Source organism: Blennius ocellaris (genome assembly GCF_963422515.1).
Source record: "Blennius ocellaris genome assembly, chromosome: 23".
In the NCBI taxonomy this organism is placed as follows: domain Eukaryota; kingdom Metazoa; phylum Chordata; class Actinopteri; order Blenniiformes; family Blenniidae; genus Blennius; species Blennius ocellaris.
In genome coordinates this window covers 1576788-1596027 of record NC_137672.1, presented here as the reverse complement: position 1 = coordinate 1596027, position 19240 = coordinate 1576788, and the positions used below count along the sequence as shown (strand labels likewise).

Genomic DNA, 19240 nt, shown 5'->3' with positions numbered 1-19240 from the left:
TCTGACCACCACCAACCACTCACTCTCTCACTATATTCACCCTCTGACCACCACCAACCACTCACTCTCTCACTACATTCACCCTCCGACCACCACCAACCACTCACTCTCTCACTACATTCACCCTCCGACCACCACCAACCACTCACTCTCTCACTACATTCACCCTCCGACCACCACCAACCACTCACTCTCTCACTGCATTCACCCTCCGACCACCACCAACCACTCACTCTCTCACTACATTCACCCTCCGACCACCACCAACCACTCACTCTCTCACTACATTCACCCTCCGACCACCACCAACCACTCACTCTCTCACTACATTCACCCTCCGACCACCACCAACCACTCACTCTCTCACTACATTCACCCTCCGACCACCACCAACCACTCACTCTCTCACTACATTCACCCTCCGACCACCACCAACCACTCACTCTCTCACTACATTCACCCTCCGACCACCACCAACCACTCACTCTCTCACTACATTCACCCTCCGACCACCACCAACCACTCACTCTCTCACTACATTCACCCACCGACCACCACCAACCACTCACTCTCTCACTACATTCACCCTCCGACCACCACCAACCACTCACTCTCTCACTACATTCACCCTCCGACCACCACCAACCACTCACTCTCTCACTACATTCACCCTCCGACCACCACCAACCACTCACTCTCTCACTACATTCACCCTCCGACCACCACCAACCACTCACTCTCTCACGACATTCACCCTCCGACCACCACCAACCACTCACTCTCTCATTACATTCACCCTCCGACCACCACCAACCACTCACTCTCTCACTACATCCACCCTCTGACCACCACCAACCACTCTCTCTCTCACTACATCCACCCTCTGACCACCACCAACCACTCTCTCTCTCACTACATCCACCCTCTGACCACCACCAACCACTCACTCTCTCACTACATCCACCCTCTGACCACCACCAACCACTCACTCTCTCACTACATCCACCCTCTGACCACCACCAACCACTCTCTCTCTCACTACATTCACCCTCTGACCACCACCAACCACTCACTCTCTCACTACATTCACCCTCTGACCACCACCAACCACTCTCTCTCTCACTACATCCACCCTCTGACCACCACCAACCACTCTCTCTCTCACTACATCCACCCTCTGACCACCACCAACCACTCTCTCTCTCACTACATCCACCCTCTGACCACCACCAACCACTCTCTCTCTCACTACATCCACCCTCTGACCACCACCAACCACTCTCTCTCTCACTACATCCACCCTCTGACCACCACCAACCACTCACTCTCTCACTACATCCACCCTCTGACCACCACCAACCACTCACTCTCTCACTATATTCACCCTCTGACCACCACCAACCACTCACTCTCTCACTACATTCACCCTCCGACCACCACCAACCACTCACTCTCTCACTACATTCACCCTCCGACCACCACCAACCACTCACTCTCTCACTGCATTCACCCTCCGACCACCACCAACCACTCACTCTCTCACTACATTCACCCTCCGACCACCACCAACCACTCACTCTCTCACTACATTCACCCTCCGACCACCACCAACCACTCACTCTCTCACTACATTCACCCTCCGACCACCACCAACCACTCACTCTCTCACTACATTCACCCTCCGACCACCACCAACCACTCACTCTCTCACTACATTCACCCTCCGACCACCACCAACCACTCACTCTCTCACTACATTCACCCTCCGACCACCACCAACCACTCACTCTCTCACTACATTCACCCTCCGACCACCACCAACCACTCACTCTCTCACTACATTCACCCACCGACCACCACCAACCACTCACTCTCTCACTACATTCACCCTCCGACCACCACCAACCACTCACTCTCTCACTACATTCACCCTCCGACCACCACCAACCACTCACTCTCTCACTACATTCACCCTCCGACCACCACCAACCACTCACTCTCTCACTACATTCACCCTCCGACCACCACCAACCACTCACTCTCTCACTACATCCACCCTCTGACCACCACCAACCACTCACTCTCTCACTATATTCACCCTCTGACCACCACCAACCACTCACTCTCTCACTACATTCACCCTCCGACCACCACCAACCACTCACTCTCTCACTACATTCACCCTCCGACCACCACCAACCACTCACTCTCTCACTACATTCACCCTCCGACCACCACCAACCACTCACTCTCTCACTGCATTCACCCTCCGACCACCACCAACCACTCACTCTCTCACTACATTCACCCTCCGACCACCACCAACCACTCACTCTCTCACTACATTCACCCTCCGACCACCACCAACCACTCACTCTCTCACTACATTCACCCTCCGACCACCACCAACCACTCACTCTCTCACTACATTCACCCTCCGACCACCACCAACCACTCACTCTCTCACTACATTCACCCTCCGACCACCACCAACCACTCACTCTCTCACTACATTCACCCTCCGACCACCACCAACCACTCACTCTCTCACTACATTCACCCTCCGACCACCACCAACCACTCACTCTCTCACTACATTCACCCACCGACCACCACCAACCACTCACTCTCTCACTACATTCACCCTCCGACCACCACCAACCACTCACTCTCTCACTACATTCACCCTCCGACCACCACCAACCACTCACTCTCTCACTACATTCACCCTCCGACCACCACCAACCACTCACTCTCTCACTACATTCACCCTCCGACCACCACCAACCACTCACTCTCTCACGACATTCACCCTCCGACCACCACCAACCACTCACTCTCTCATTACATTCACCCTCCGACCACCACCAACCACTCACTCTCTCACTACATCCACCCTCTGACCACCACCAACCACTCTCTCTCTCACTACATCCACCCTCTGACCACCACCAACCACTCTCTCTCTCACTACATCCACCCTCTGACCACCACCAACCACTCACTCTCTCACTACATCCACCCTCTGACCACCACCAACCACTCACTCTCTCACTACATCCACCCTCTGACCACCACCAACCACTCACTCTCTCACTACATCCACCCTCTGACCACCACCAACCACTCTCTCTCTCACTACATTCACCCTCTGACCACCACCAACCACTCACTCTCTCACTACATTCACCCTCTGACCACCACCAACCACTCTCTCTCTCACTACATCCACCCTCTGACCACCACCAACCACTCTCTCTCTCACTACATCCACCCTCTGACCACCACCAACCACTCTCTCTCTCACTACATCCACCCTCTGACCACCACCAACCACTCACTCTCTCACTACATTCACCCTCCGACCACCACCAACCACTCACTCTCTCATTACATTCACCCTCCGACCACCACCAACCACTCACTCTCTCACTACATTCACCCTCTGACCACCACCAACCACTCACTCTCTCACTACATTCACCCTCTGACCACCACCAACCACTCACTCTCTCACTACATTCACCCTCCGACCACCACCAACCACTCACTCTCTCACTACATTCACCCTCTGACCACCACCAACCACTCACTTTCACTTAAACAATAGAATAGAATTGATTTATTCATTCCAAATTATTGTAGCATTGCTAAACTCAGCAAAGCTTTTTATACATGAATATTGATGCCAATCCGGCAAGTGATGCAACGACAGACTGCTGTATTTACCTATAGTAAAGGGAACTGCAGCTCCGTCTGGACAGATTTGAATACATACGAAGTTTAATAAACCGCTATTACTTGAGATTTAGCCAGACTGAGAGTACTCCTACTAGTTTTAATGTGACAATTGGTGAGGAGCTTATGGAAGTGGTTCAGTGCCAACCCAAAAATCCATATTTCTGTCATTTCTAAAGGCGTAGCAGCCCGTGTTGGAGGTATGACAAGCCAAACAGTCAATCACCTTGGCTTGGGCACTCTGTGGTACTGTGAAAACTCAACTCCACTGAGGGTTGAGTGTTACAGTAAGACACCGGCAATTAATTGAGGTTGGTTTATGGTCTGCCATCGTCATGGTTACTGACTCTACACTGAGCTACCAAAACACAGCTGGGGCTTAACCTACTTCTCCAACCTACATCATCACCGAATCTCCTCCCGGATCTCAGATTAATCAAAACTCACCATGAAGCCAATCACACATGAATTTAACTGGAAGTTTCACACAGCTAATCTACATTTTAGGAATGTGTCTCTCTTTGACAAACAAAATCTAAATTGACAGTCCCAGGAGCCCCTCCAACAGATCCTGAACCTCAGGGTGGGAACCACTGAACCAAGGTCACATGACAGGACAGGACCCTACAGTCAGGGCTTTTCCCCATAACCAAACCTTTCATAATGAAAAATGTCATCACTTATTAAAATCTTTTTCTTTCTTTCTTTTTTTCTTTTAGGAGGTGTGGGGGGGGGGGGGGGGGGGGGGGGTATATTTCACCGTGAAACTTTGCACCATCCTCAGTTTTTTGTGACAGCTGTCAAAGTCGTGAAATGTTCCACGTCATAAATTCTTCATAAAGGCTTTGTAAAGCCTCAACTTGGATGCACACCAGGTGAAAGCGAGAGCTCCCGGCAGATCAGAGGACGGGCGATGCTGCATTAGCTTCTGATGAAAGACAAGCTGTCTCTCGCCCTCTCCCTGCTCCTCAGATCTGTAATTATGAGGTTTGGTGTGTTTTCTTCATTCCTTCCCAGCATGCCAAGTGAACATCACAGAGCGGGCCTGATTACGATCGCACAGTACAGGTGGTTTACCATACAAGCAGATGTTTCCCCGACCGCAAACACACATCTGCCGAGGCCCTGATCAGAGGGAAGGACTGGGGGGGGGGGGGGGCAGAGAGGGTAGAGATGGAGGGATACAGCAGTGATGAAAGAGGTTGAGAGAAGATATGAGAGGACAAAACAGGTTGGTGGAGAGAAGGCTTGGCCAAAAGCAAGCAAAAGACGGATAATGTTCAGGAGGAACTATGATGTTCTCTTTGGCATATCTTGTAAAAGGCTAATTAAAAGGTGATCAGCTAAAAGGCCCAGGCCAGAGAAAGGGAGGAGGGGATGATGTCTTGGAGGGAAAGTGTCGGAAAGATCCAGCTTCCACTTTGTATCTTCTGATGGGAGTGGAGAACATGTGGGTTCTGTGATTGGAGTGAGAATAGTACTGTAGTCGATTGAGCTCCTGTTGGGTGGAGTAGGTGCTGAGCTACGGCGTTTCCCTGTGGTTCCCCAGCTGCACCACAGCAGAAAGGACGCGGGTCCAGAGAGTCATCACCTCCAACCAGAGACTGATCGGCCGGCCCCTCCCATCCCTGGAAAACATCTACACCAGCAGTCTCCAACCCCATGGCTGTTTGGTACCGGGCCGCAGAGAGAGAATAAATAAGTTACATTACTTCCGTTTTATTTCTTGTCCAAGTCTGAACAATCTTTTCTTTTGAAAAATGACTGAATTCTCTCCATTACATCGTCTATTACTGGTCACGTAATGCATTAGCACTGATATTAAACCCCAAATCAGCAAAATGAGACAGAAGAATAACATACAAGTAGAAAGACATACAAGTACACAGTGGATTCACCTTTATTATTATATTTACAAAATACCACCATTTTGTGTTAGTCGCATCATTTTATTTTGTTTTATTTATCACATCTTAAGGCCGGTCCGTGGAAATACTGTGACATTAAACCAGTCCATGATGCAGAAAGGTTGAGGGCCATTGGTCTACACTACCCGCTGCCCCCGAAGAGCCCAGAACATCCTCGGGGACTCCTCACACCCCGGTCATCACCTTTCTGAACTTCTGCCATCAGGGAGGCATTTCAGGGCAACAAAGACAAAAACAGACTAAAAACAGTTTCTCACAAGAGCTGTTGTTGCCCTGAACGCCCCAAACACCAACTAACCTTGTGCGTCTGACAACAATGACAACAAAAGGAATTGGGATTCAGATTCTGGGTGAGAGAAATGTCATATTGCACAGAGCTTTTTCATTAGTGAGGCTATGTGGAGTACAAATCAATGAAAGGCATCGCTACGGATCCACTGATCTATCAATCTGGAAACATCTCGGGCAGAGGACTGACTGTAAATGATGAAAACACAGGTCAGACCTGCAGAAAAGCCAGTAATGCTAAGGGCCTGTTTACGCGACAACAATTTCAAGTGAAAATCCAAAACTTCTGTTGCATCTTGCCATCTGTTTGCACCACAACAGTGCTTTTGGAAGCCTCTCCCAAGGTGGAACCTTTTTGAGAACGGTCCAGCTCTGTCACCATGTAGACTGATGAGAAGAAAACCTTGTGGAAAAGCTGGAGCTTCGTCCAGCAGGAGTGCTGCTACCTCACAGCCGCACCACCGCCTTAGTAAATATGGACAATAACAATGGTTCCTCCAGAGTGTCATGACTCCCAGTTGATTCTCCTGGGACTCAGTAGTTTTAGAGTTGACAGTCACTGTAACAACAATCCAACTTGATCGTCTGTCCAGACAATTGTCCATGTCCTCTCATTGTACATGTTTAGAGCAGATTGTTCTCTGCTACATGCGTGTGGTTTTATTATTAAAATGTAACCGGACATCATTTTCAGGACATTGGAGTACAAACACAAAAAATGATGATGGCAAATGGTTATAGAATCAGTGAAGGAGAGGTCGGGGGTGAAGGAATTACAGTACTTTAAGTTTGAAGTTGGACTGCAGCATCAATACTTATAAATCAACACAACTATGTTGATGCTGCACTTTATTACTATTCTCTTTTCTTGGATATGCCAGAAAAAAATTAGTGAAAAAGTTCTCACAGTGAACCTTATTGGGTTTTGGTTTGGAATCTAAGTCAAGAAAAAACTGTGCACTTGGCAATGCATAACTCTGAACAAAGAAACATGATGTCAGTAATTGTTGGAATGAGATTGATGAGATATGAAAATATATTAAAGGCAACAATCTAGTAATTTCTGGGAAACAAAGTGAGTTGAGATGAATCCTAAACTAAAACCCTGCAAAGTTTACACTGCAAAGACAATCTATGTTTTAATAATGTCCACACAACATTGTGGTGTAAAGTGGCTAACATCCACCTATAAGTGTAATTTTTGAAGGTTTGAGAATTGGAAAAGTTACCAAAGTAAGAAAAGTTCCTGAATTGGCAGCTCGACAGTTATTGTGAGACCTCACACTTTCCAATAACAACTTTAATTACACATCAAACTGTCTGACTAATAAAACAATTCCGCTGGGTTATTCCTCTGATCGATTGCACTACATCAGGTTAGTAGTATCAAGACAACTTACATCCAATCAATACACATCTATATACTTGTCTGGGGGACATTGCAAGGGTAAATGGAGAATTCCGAGCAGACGGCACAAACATAAACTTGTCCAAACATGAAATCAACCCAGTTTTAAGTCTTTTTGCAAGACAGAATTCATGGTTCATTAAACCTTGTTCAGATGTTGTTGTCTCTCTGAGTAAATCCTTCATCAACTCCGTCGTCTGTCCCTCTGTGCAGCTTTAAAGCTTTGTGCAATACAGACAGCAGAACAAGTAAACCAGCTCATCCTCACCAGGCTCATCAGAAACGAGCCCTACTTAATGGAACCAAATGACCAAAGTCACCATGAATAGCACTACTGCAACAGAGAATTTGAGCCGTTTAAGGCAAAAGTCCGATATTGAATGCCTGGACGTGATGGTAAATCAGGAGACTTGCCTGTTACACCTGAAAATGTGCTATTTGGCATTTGGGTCCTCTGGCTTTAACTTGGCAATGGATTCATATGTTTCTGTTCAAGTTATTCCAGATGGATGTTGACACGGGGGGCCATGATTACACAGTCCCAAGTTAAAATCTCTCTTCATGACAGGTTACCAACTTAGAGACAATCAGGGAACAATTAAAAAAACTCATTTCTGCACATATCTTTGCTCCACTCTCCAGATCGGTTGAACGCCCCCCTCCACAACCTGCGCCAAACGGAGGAAGCTCCTGGACTGACGGAAGAGAGCTTTTAAACTTCAATCATCATTTGGGTGAAAGAGCCCCACTAGGGAGGCAACCCTCACTTCAAAAACAGAACCAACAGTAACACAATGCACCCGTTCTGCCCACATCACATGTGCTCCAATTAATTGCTTGTAGATGCGAGGATTTCTGCCAGGAAAGCTACAATAAGTGGCAATAAGCACTTTAACTCTTGAGGGATTTTTGTTGTCCCCAAAACATGGCACACCAAAGGCGCGAGAGGCCACGCTGGAGGAAATTGTTGACTAAAGTAGCTCATTGTGTTCCTCCTAATCCACCAGCAGCCACCAGGGACACTCATCAACAAGGGTCCTGACAGACAAGAGCTATTATTACGGCTCCTTTTTTGATTGATAGAAGGCCAAGACAAGACAACACAGGCTGTTGCAGTCAGACACCTCATGAGGACTCAACATGCCGTCTTCCACCCATCCATCCTTCCTACCGTCTTCATTCTGGAGGGTTTGAAGGATCAACCCACACAATCAGAACAAGAATTGACAGAATCAACACAGAAAGAAGGCTTCAATTAAACTGTTCGTGTTAACCCATGAATACCCTGCTATGCTAACCTCAGTGCCATACTGCTGCCCCACTGGAGACATGGCCAACTTGCAAAATCCTCGGAGTCGTCCGACCAGCTGTACAGATTCAGTCAGCCTGAAAAATTGTAAAGAACTGAACCATCACATTCACATACTGTAATGAACACTAATTTTAAATGAGGAATACAAATAGGCCCTAACCATGTTATTAGAGAAGAATAGCCTGCTCAGTGCTGTGTTACCATCTGCTATGACTCCGCTGGTGTAATGACAGCATTTGACTATCCTCTAAAATACCATTTTGACATGATTGGAACATAGTACAGTTATCATCGTATCCCCGAGGGTCTTTTAAATGCTTCTGTTGATTCAGGGTTAGAGGCACAAAGGAGCGATTTGAGCAAGGTAATGGTTAAAATAAAACTGTGATGGCCTCTGCAGTGATATGCAGCGAGTCCAGGACTGCTTAAAGCATTTGACTTCAAGGCCTCGATGATTACAGTGCAGACTTTCACCAATAAACCACAAGGCAACAACAGCTTCTGCCCTTCTGGGCTTTCTTCTGATTATTATAAATGTCTGATCCAAGACTAAAAACGTCAGTGGGGAAAGTAGGTGAAGTAGCTGACTTTCTGAAACTATCACATACCTGTATATTGTTTTTCTTGAAATCATATTGGCTAAACCAAACCTCCAAACCAAAACATTATCTTCCACATGCTTGTGAGTTGCTGAGATGTGATTACAACCTCTCTGCACAATGGATGTCTGTGAGAATCTCGGCGAATGGCAGGCAAGAAGCGTCGACAGGCCACCTGATACCCTGCAGCTGCCGGGCCGGTCCTGTTATTGTAAGGAGCTCATTTCACAGCCACAGGCAGTAGAAACCAGAGATATGGAGCATTGGTGTTGTCATTCCAGGCTCATGTTAGGAAAGCTGAGGCTGCAATGTGGAGTTACCGTAGGTCTGACCTGGCCGCTGTATGACTGGAGGTCACAGCTGGCAGAGCTGAGTCGGCAGAACTCATTGCAATGTCAATTCACTAGTGACAGGGCTGATCCGATCCAGTATCGGTATTGGGTTCCGACACCAACTTAATTCACGGACCGGAAATTTCCGATCCAACCAGTGGCGATTTACAATACATGAAGCATCGTCTGCTTCACTGTTGCTAAAATGACTCCACAGTGTTTCCCTGCCGCTGCTCTGCTCACTGGCTGAAAATTGTGGAATGGATTTCCTGAAGGGAGGCGGGTCTCAATGAGACGTGGAGAAATGAGTTAGGAAATCCAGTCCAGTTTGCAGCCAGCCAGCAGGCTAACACAGTAACCAACTGTTCATGACAACATGTTGCTGTTTGGATGGATTTTACACACAAAACACTGCAAAGCAACATAGCAACATGCAATGTTAGCAAAGCAACTGTGATATTCTGTGTTTCTGTTTGTTGAATTCTCGCCTCCTTTCTGCCCTTCTCCTAGTGACACTCTCGCCGGGGACAACTACGCACACCTGAGGCTGATCTTGATCCACGTGGTTCATAAGCCGGCATCTGACCACAGGGCGCTGGCGGGGGTGTTGGCACTCCGGGAGTGGAGGCACTGGCTCCAGGCATCCATTTGTGGTATGGACAGACCAAAAGAACCATGCTTACCTTTACTCTACCCACAGACTCAACTCCCATCAGGCCCGCTGGGCACTCTTCCTGGGAAGATTTCAGTTCACCATCACTTATTGCCCTGGTTCCAGGAATATAAAGGCTGACGCACTCTCTGGCCAGTTCGCCCCCTCGGAGGAGGAGTTTATTCCCCAGGGCATTCTTCCCCCGTCCTGTGTTGTGGCGTTTTCCCAGTTGGACATTGAGGAGCTGGTCCAGGAGGCTCAACCTACCACAGGTACCCCTGAAGGTTGTCCAGACTAACTGTATTTGTTTCCCCGGCTCTTAGGACACAAGTTCTACAGTGGAGCCATGATTCCAAGCTGGCCTGCTACCCTGGGTACCACCGTACCCTGGCCCTCCTGCGTCAGCGATTCTGGTGGCCCTCCATCTCAGCTGATACCAGAGACTATATTGCTGCCTGCTCAGTCTGCCCCCGAAATAAGGCCACCCAAAAAGCATAAGCAGGTCATCTCCGACCCCTACTGGTCCCGCATCGCCAGATTAAAGATCCCTGCCTCTCTCAAAGTGCACCCTACTTTTCATGTGTCCCTACTCAAGCCTGTTTCCACGAGTCCACTGAGCCCGCCTTCCGATCCACCCCCACCCCAGGTCGTGGATGACCACCCCGCATTCACAGTCCGTCACCTCCTGGATGTTCGCCGTCATGGCTGTGGGTTCCAATACTTGGTGGACTAGGAGGGATATGGACCTGAGGACCAGTCCTGGATCTCACAGTCCCCGATTTTGGACATTGCTCACAGACCTTTACACCGAATACCCTGACAAGCCTGGTAGGATGCCAGGTGGCATCCATTGAGGCTGGGGTACTGTGACTTTCTGTGTTTCTGTTTTTTGCATTTTCTCCACCCTTCTCCCCCTCTCCTAGTGACCCTCTCGCCGGGGACAACTACGCACACCTGAGGCTGACCTTAATCAGCTTGGTTCATAAGCCGACATCTGACCGCAGGACGCTGCCGGATTCTTGTCATTAGTTTCTGATCTCCCAGAGTCGGGTCCCGTTCCCGTAGTTCCGACCCTGCTGTGTGCGCTCCAGTTTTTGTTTTTTCAGTCTAGTTTAGGCTCACCTTATATTTTTTGGAGCAATAAACTATTTCGATTTTACCTCCGACCTTTGTCTCTGCTGTTGAATTCTTAGTTCCCATCATAGCAACATGCAATGTTATCAAAGCAACGTAGCAACGTGGATGTTACCAAAGCAACGCAGCAACATGGACGCCATCAAAGCCGTAGTACAGCGAGGCGTCGCTCTGCCGTCAGACGTCGGGCTTTAAAACTGCGTTTTAAAAGTGCAGCTCTCCAGGAGAAGCTCTGACATCAAAACAATGAGCAGCAGCTCCTCCAGCCTGTCAGCAGGAGATTCACACCTCCGAGAAGCTGCGTCCTCCTCCACGCTAAACTCCCTGGAAATAGTCCCAGTGGTTGGAGCTGCTTAGAGCTGGAAACATTCTGTTGCTGCTGCATTGATAAAGAATTTCTCCAGAGATTAATAAAGTGATTGTGAGGTTTTAAAGATAGAACTAGTTTATTATGAGATGATGACGTCATGCAGACCATCACATTGTCCACATGGAACTAAAATACTTTGTCCTGCTTCCTTTTCTGACCTTATACCAACCTCAAGTTGTCTTTTGAGAGAATACATGAAAACATTCATACTTTACTGTACAGACGAGTTTATTACTGCTTCATATAAAACAATAACCATAATAATAATAACAATAATAATATTAAAGCAAACAGAACTCTGGTATCGGAATAGTACCAGTATCAGCAGATATCAACATTAAGGTATCAGGATTGGAAGTGAAAAAACCTGGATCTCCTAAAATTCACCTCAACAGCAATTTAGTAGTTTTAAAACCCCCGCCAGATGAGGACAAGGACAGGAACCCTGTGCTTATACTGTACAAAAACTCCAAAGTTCTGAATTCAGCATCATTGACAGCATGTGTTGTTAATGGAGCTGCGCGTGTTCTCTAGCAGCGCGGGGTAATGAGAAGCAGACTCCTATTTAAGGTCACCACACCACAAAACAAGTCTCATAATAGGGGATGAGGTCACAAATTGAGAAAATAATGCAGAGAAAAGCAAAGATTCTGAACATTTGTGTTTTTAAAAACGCTGCTCTACATTCATGGAGTGTACAACAAGATTAGCTAACACCCCCCATGACCAAGTCCTTTTTTGAGCTGTACTAAAGTCCAGCATCAGTTCCATAACTACCACTTTGTTTGAGATGAAGACATCTTTATTCGTCACATCAGCTTAACTCTACAACCCAGGATGCACCCTGTCAATTGCACAGTTTTGTTCACGATGTAGGATGGAACGTGAATGAAAATGTCTCCTCATGAGACGACACACCTTCTGTCCAACTGCAACGAATCAGTCTGCCTTCCTCTACAATGAATTAAATACCTGTTAGATGGACATGAACCTGAGACAACAAGTTCATTATCCTGTGAGTCCATCAGAAGATGGACATGATCCATTTTAAACCCAGTCCTCATCCTTTCAACAACAGAGAACAAGAACTGAAGAGCCCTGGATGTGACAGCATGGTCCACACAGTCCTGCTCAGCAACGCAAGAAGAGACAGAGGCCTGCCAACGAGTTCACATTTCCTTGTTTGACCCGGACCAGAGTCTCTTCAGGGACTTTCTGAGAAAGACTGTTTCGTTTGTGTGTCTCGAATGCCACTGAGCTCTGAACTGGATCGAACAGGCCATATCTGGTCATCTTGAAGTCCTGGGTCTCAGTTTTTATGCTGACAGTCTTTCTAGTTGTTGGGGTGAGAAGACGGGGACAAGGTGAAGGGACAGGGTGTCAAGACATGGTGAGAGAATGGGGTGAGAGGAGGGGTGAGAGGATGGGGACAGGGTGACAGGATGGGGACAGGGTGACAGGATGGGGACAGGGTAAGAAGACGGGGTGAGTGGACGGGGTGAGGGGACAGATGTAGGGGATTCGGTGAGAGGACACAGTGCAGGGACAGGGTGAGGAGATGGAGACAGGGTGAGAGGACTGGGTGAGAGGACAGGGTGAGGAGATGGAGACAGGGTGAGAGGACAGGGTGAGGAGATGGAGACAGGGTGAGAGGACAGGGTGAGGGGCTGCTTTGTGCTCACTGGCTGTTTTGTTAACTGGTTTATTGAAATGTCGGCCCTTCAAGGACATTCAGACTCAGACTCAGACTCAGACTCAGACTCCTTTATTTGAAGAGTCTCCAGGTGAAGCGAAGTCTCCTGGAATTCATCATAGAAAACTGTAAACTTGTAATCGTGAAAGTGGGTGGGTATTCTTTACTTGTGAATCCAGACTCAACATGTTTGTTACGGCCTCTGTATGGAGCTTTTATCTATATTCACGGTTTTTCAGCATCAATGTCACCGTCTCAACAATTTAAAAGATGATTTACTTCATAAATTATCTTCGAGAGGCCAAAGGTGAACACTAGTGTTTACATCTTTTCTGTTTATTCCACTTTGTTTTGTTCTCAGATGAATGTGCTCTATCATTTCCCAAAAACAATGTGTTTGGCTTCGGCTCCACAGGGACTTTTAAAATGTGAGTGACGGGCCGGTCACCTCGAGACGCATACACACCAAACGTAAACATGAAAAAGGCATTATGGTGTTATAATACTTATGTTGATCACCGTCTTTTGTAAGTGCATCAAAGACTAATGCTAGTTTTGTTGTGGTAATTAATATAGACTTTGCCTTAATACAGACAAAACACCTTCTGAGAGTGGTGTGGCCAAGTGTCGTGCCCAAGGACACTTTGGTATGCGGGCAGGATAAGTTGGGATTCAAACCTGCAATCTCCCAACTGGGAGACGACCACTCTACCAACCGAGCCATGCCACCCATACAAAGACTCACTATCTGTTGAAAAGGTATAAACATACATACTTATATACATAATATACACTTGTATATTATATACTATACAAGATAATGAAACATAATATAGAATACATATAATACAATATAATCATGATTATGGAAGGATATTCAAAACATGCCGAACAAATACAAATACATTTATTCTATTATGATAGACTTCATGATAACAGTAGCTTTAGCTACAAAGTGAATATAAAAAATTTTTAATTTATTTTTTGTAAACGTTTAGTATAGCTATTTGTTTGTACATACTCTGTTCCTTCTTTTTTTTCTATCAATCCTTTAGTTAATTATAGGTTGAGGGAGAAGCACTAAGCTTTTCATTGTACAGTATAAATGTCTATCTGTAAATATGACCAATACTAGCTTTTGAGACAACGGTATGTGGAACCTCGTCCACTTTATTCACCACAGACGCACATCAGTGAGGAAGAGCTGGTGCAGCGTTAGCTTTAGCCAAGCTTAGCCGCCCCCCCATCATTGTTTACATTGTGCGAGCATTTACCCCTGGCCCGGTGGAGGCGGAGCCTCTGGAGATCTCAGGAGGAGTTTGGGGAGATTGGTAATAAGAAGTTGGAGCAGCAAAATCCAACATCCAGAAGCTGTTGTCGGCTTTGGGGCTGCAACAATGAATCGATAAAAATCGATCACATTTGATTATCAAAAGTGTTGGCAACTAATTTCCTTATTGATTTATTGTGTTGAGTGACTTATGCGCCACTCGCCATGTTGCAGAGTCCTTTACTTCAACTTCGGAGCTTTGTCAATGCAGGCTGACTGAATTTTTTTATTTTTTTATATTTTTTTAAAGTGAACGGAGTGAGGTGGAGGCAGAGCGGAGGAGGTACAATAGAGTAGGGAGCTTTATTCCTCTCCAAGGTAAAAGGTGCAGAACTTATCAAATTAAGGAATTAAAATATGTAAACATATGTAACAAGAGCAAAAAAGAGCACAAAAAATAGAATATGTAAAAAAATAAATAAAACCCCAATATAACCTGTGAGCAGCGACCGGGTAAGAGCGACGCTCTATTGTTTTTCTTGAAATCATATTGGCTAAACAGCGACTAGAGTCTTCACTTCTATGCATCTGGAAAAACTGGCAACTGAAAGATTTGGCCATTTCAAAGCTGGTGATTTTTTTAGGAATGCTGTTTGAAAAATTGAAGTCGAAATATTGTTATATTGAGTGACGCCACAAATATTTGGACTTTTCAGAGTCAGAAGTTCTCAGCTGGATGGTTTTTAAAAACATTTTTCCCACTGAAGTAGGATTGTTTCCACATTTCTGCATCTCAAGCTGAATGATGGGAATGAAGGCCTGATCAGAATGAAAGTTCTTTAATTATTTAAACATCTACCAGGTGACACTGACCCAGTGAGAAAGTTCAGAAAGGTGCTAATCTTTTCCCAAATGGTGATGACTGCCTCGTCTTCCTCAGTGGGGTCAATTCATCCTGCATGTGGTTTATTTTTCTGATTAAACTCTGAACATTGTGAAAGTGTCTTTTGAGGTTCAGTTTCTAAACAGGTTCGGCTGGTTTGACCCAACAATCCACCTTCCATACTTCTTTGGACCTTCTTTCCAAATCACAGTTGCAAAGCATTGAGGCATTGATTCAATGTCAATCCAGTCAGATTGACAGGAAGTGTCGTGACCATGTAACTGCAGAGAGCGACGCTCCCTCAAGAAGGAATGGCAAACATTTCGAGATTTACTCGGCTCTTCCGATCATTGTGAAGCAGAATTCACCAAGTGTTGGATTGTTCACCCACTAATAAGGAATGTGAGCCGGGTTAGACCGTCGTGAGACGGGTTAGTTTTACCCTACTGATGATGTGTTGTTGCAATAGTAATCCTGGTGACACAATGGATGAAGTGGCCAATCAATTCCTGATGGTGGCCGTTGGGTCACATGACCTGCCGTGGCGACGCAACATTCACATTAGGGCTGCTCAATTAATCAAATTTTAATCGGGATTATGATTTTTTTCCAGTCGAGCAGCTGTAATTCACATCCTTGCGTTCTGCTGGATGATGATCTGGGATGTTTTGGGGGAGATTGTGCAATAAGTGGGCAGATCTTCCAGTGCTGATTGCACATCTTGGTGTGATCACGCCACTGAACAATGTCAGGCACATGCAGGCTCTAAAAGTAGGTCACAGTCATTCCAACTGATGTGAAACCAAAATGCCACAAGTAAACACGCCCAATGCATGCGTTGACAAATCAATGCCCTTCTTTTCCGCATCTGTGATGCTCCTGTGGGTCACTGACCTACAAGCTGTAGCCTGCATGGAAACACACAGGAAGCTCATGTGTGGCATTAACTTCTGCTACAAGTCATGAGCAATGCAACTGTTGCCTGTTGCTCACAGTCCCAATGTGGTGTGGACCAGAGCCAGGCCAAACCAGGCCAAACCCCTCCACAGTCCCCCTCAGGTCTGGAGCCTTTCTTTCCTCCACATCCAGCTGCCAGGCGACTGGAAGAGTTTGATTTGAAGGTTTGTAATGACAAAGTCCGGCTCTCACAATCTTAGAAACAAGGTTCCGACTGGAAAACAAAGTGCAGTAAATAACGGGAAGTTGTTCAAAACGCAAAGAAAAGAGAGCAGACGGCTAAAGTATAAACTAATGGGAAGCATTAATAGCCTGAAACATTTCACCAGGTTAAAATGAAACTGAGACGTGGGGGGGGGGCAGGTAGTGCTACTCACCCCTGCTAGACGCGAACAGAACGGGCTCGCTCCTCATCGTGAATCCGCGCGACGACGCACGGAGGAGCAGGCGCGTGCCCGGCGGCTCCCCGGCAACTTCAAAGGTTTCAAATGAAGACAGAAAGTATCCGCACGCAGTTCGACTCTCTGGTGTTTTAGTCCTTCAGCAGCTCCGTCCTGCCCTGCCCTGCCTTGCTCTGCCCTGCCTTGCTCTGCCCTGCTCCAGGACGGACACGCACACGTCTTTCTTTCCCCTTTCAAACTTCTCCTCCTCCTCCTCCTCCTCCTCCTCCTTCCCCTCCCCCAAAAACTGCCTGGATGGATCCAGCTGCATTCAATGACCGTCGGAAATATAGTAAAAATACTACTCCCTCAGATAAATATCTAAATACTGTAATACACTCATCAATACATAAGGAAACATTTCACCAATCCTAACAGAATGTGTCTTAAATGTAATTGGAGGTCACTTATTTGAACTCGTGTAATTTAACATGACAACTACCTTTGTTATCATGATTCCATTATATACATGTAAATATGTAAGCGTGTGAGTATCAACAGCTTATTTCGTTTCAATCCACTCATTGTCCAGTGCCAGTGGATTCAGTACTTTATCGTTTTCATTTAGTTAGCCCTTAATTGATCAAGTATTTTTAATAACTTTGAACAGTTATCAGAAAACAAATGTAATCAAATTATTGATGGTTAAATTGTTCAAGTTAAAGTTACTCTACCAGAATATGCAGGGGAACACTTTAATATTTAGGACTCAGTTTTAGTTGTTGATGTGAATCTCTAATATGCTTCAATTGCCTTTCTGAGGGAAATTCGTCATTACACTCATAAAAACACGTATTAAATTTCACAAAAGATACCCGTGATTTATGACATCTTGCGGTCACGGAAACTCCTGAAGATTCCCGAGGCTTCATGTCATCAGACCCCGTTTGTAGACTGGATATCGCGAGGTCTCGATTCGTGCTGGAATAACGATTAACGGTCAGCTTCACTACATTCCACACTTTCCTCGTGGCTTCAATACTCTTTCTTTGACAAAGTCTGGATTTCTTTCTCCCTGAATCGGTCAAATGTTGATATTCTAGCTGGAGCTGCCTCCACGCCATCTTTGACATCCCACAATGCCTTGGGGCAGGTTGACATGATGGCGTCAGTCAGGAAACATCCACAGTTTGATGGATACAAATTCTGGCTTGTTTGTAATCATATCAACTTTGGTGTGATGGATTCAGGTGTTGTTTTCGTGTTTTGGTGTATTATCTGTGCAGATGCTACCTTTGATGGGAAGTATATTTCAAAGATTATTTTCTTGTAGAGTAACTTTAATGGACTTAAACAGTTTACGGTAATCAGTGACCTCAAACTCATCACACGTAAAGTTTGGGAGAGGGAATCAATCCTGAAAACAACAAAACCATGTTTATTCATTTACTCAGTCTTTTTCAACTGTCCAATCTCAACGAATTGTTTGTTGTTTAAAGGTATACAGGAGGATTTTCAGGAATTTTAGGAAAGAACCAGTTATTTTGATGATCCACCCGGAAGAAGAAAATCCTCTACTATACCTTTAATTATGACAGTAGAAACAATCTTGACTTTAGCTCAGGTGTGTGTTGTTGTGGCTGCATGTGTAGCTTTAGCTGGTGACTACATGTTAGCATTGAGGTGACACAAATACTTGAATTTGTTGGGCGGTCAGCATACGACCATATGTCAAGAGCAGATCCCAGGCTAGAATATCCAGAGACCCTGAGAGCCTCAAACACAACACTCACATGTCTGTTGTGAGAAAATAACCAACAGTTTCACCTTTCACTTATTTATTTTCATCTTATAAAATCACTCTTTCCAGGGAGGCCCATTGCTGGAACCCACGCTTGGCGCTCGTCAGATTTACCAGGTGTCCTTCAAGGCACCATTTTCCTTCACTTTTCCTACTTTTCCTGCCCAGCTCTGCTCCGCCTACATGGAGATCTTTCTCCTCCGGTTTTACTTTACTCATGTCTGTTGAACAGTGTTGAACTGATCATTAGGCGTCATGGTGGCTGCAGCAGCCACGGACTGTCCAAGATCCAGAAATGTTTCTGGTCAAGGTTTGATGATGTGTTGACGTAATTGCACTTAGAAACTGGTGGCCTTCACGACAGAGGCTTTTAATTCCTAGCATGGTGACACCGCCAGCATACCCTCAGAGCTCTACCCCATTAGCATGCTCTGTAATCTTGTGAGGCCTGATTAGCTGTTGCTTAAAGTAGTGGTCCACAACCTTTAATTCCAC

At 46.0% G+C, this 19240-nt stretch overlaps 1 protein-coding gene across 1 annotated transcript in view; it reads right to left on the bottom strand.

The window, feature by feature from the left end:
• The window catches only part of afap1 (actin filament associated protein 1), a 108332-nt gene extending 91216 nt beyond the window's left edge, over positions 1-17116 (bottom strand). Inside the window, exon 1 of the mRNA XM_080519297.1 lies at positions 16942-17116. Coding sequence (XP_080375423.1) covers positions 16942-16978 — 37 coding nt within the window. The 5' untranslated portion in view covers positions 16979-17116. The remainder of the gene's footprint in view (positions 1-16941) is intronic.
• Between the last annotated feature and the right edge of the window lie 2124 nt (positions 17117-19240).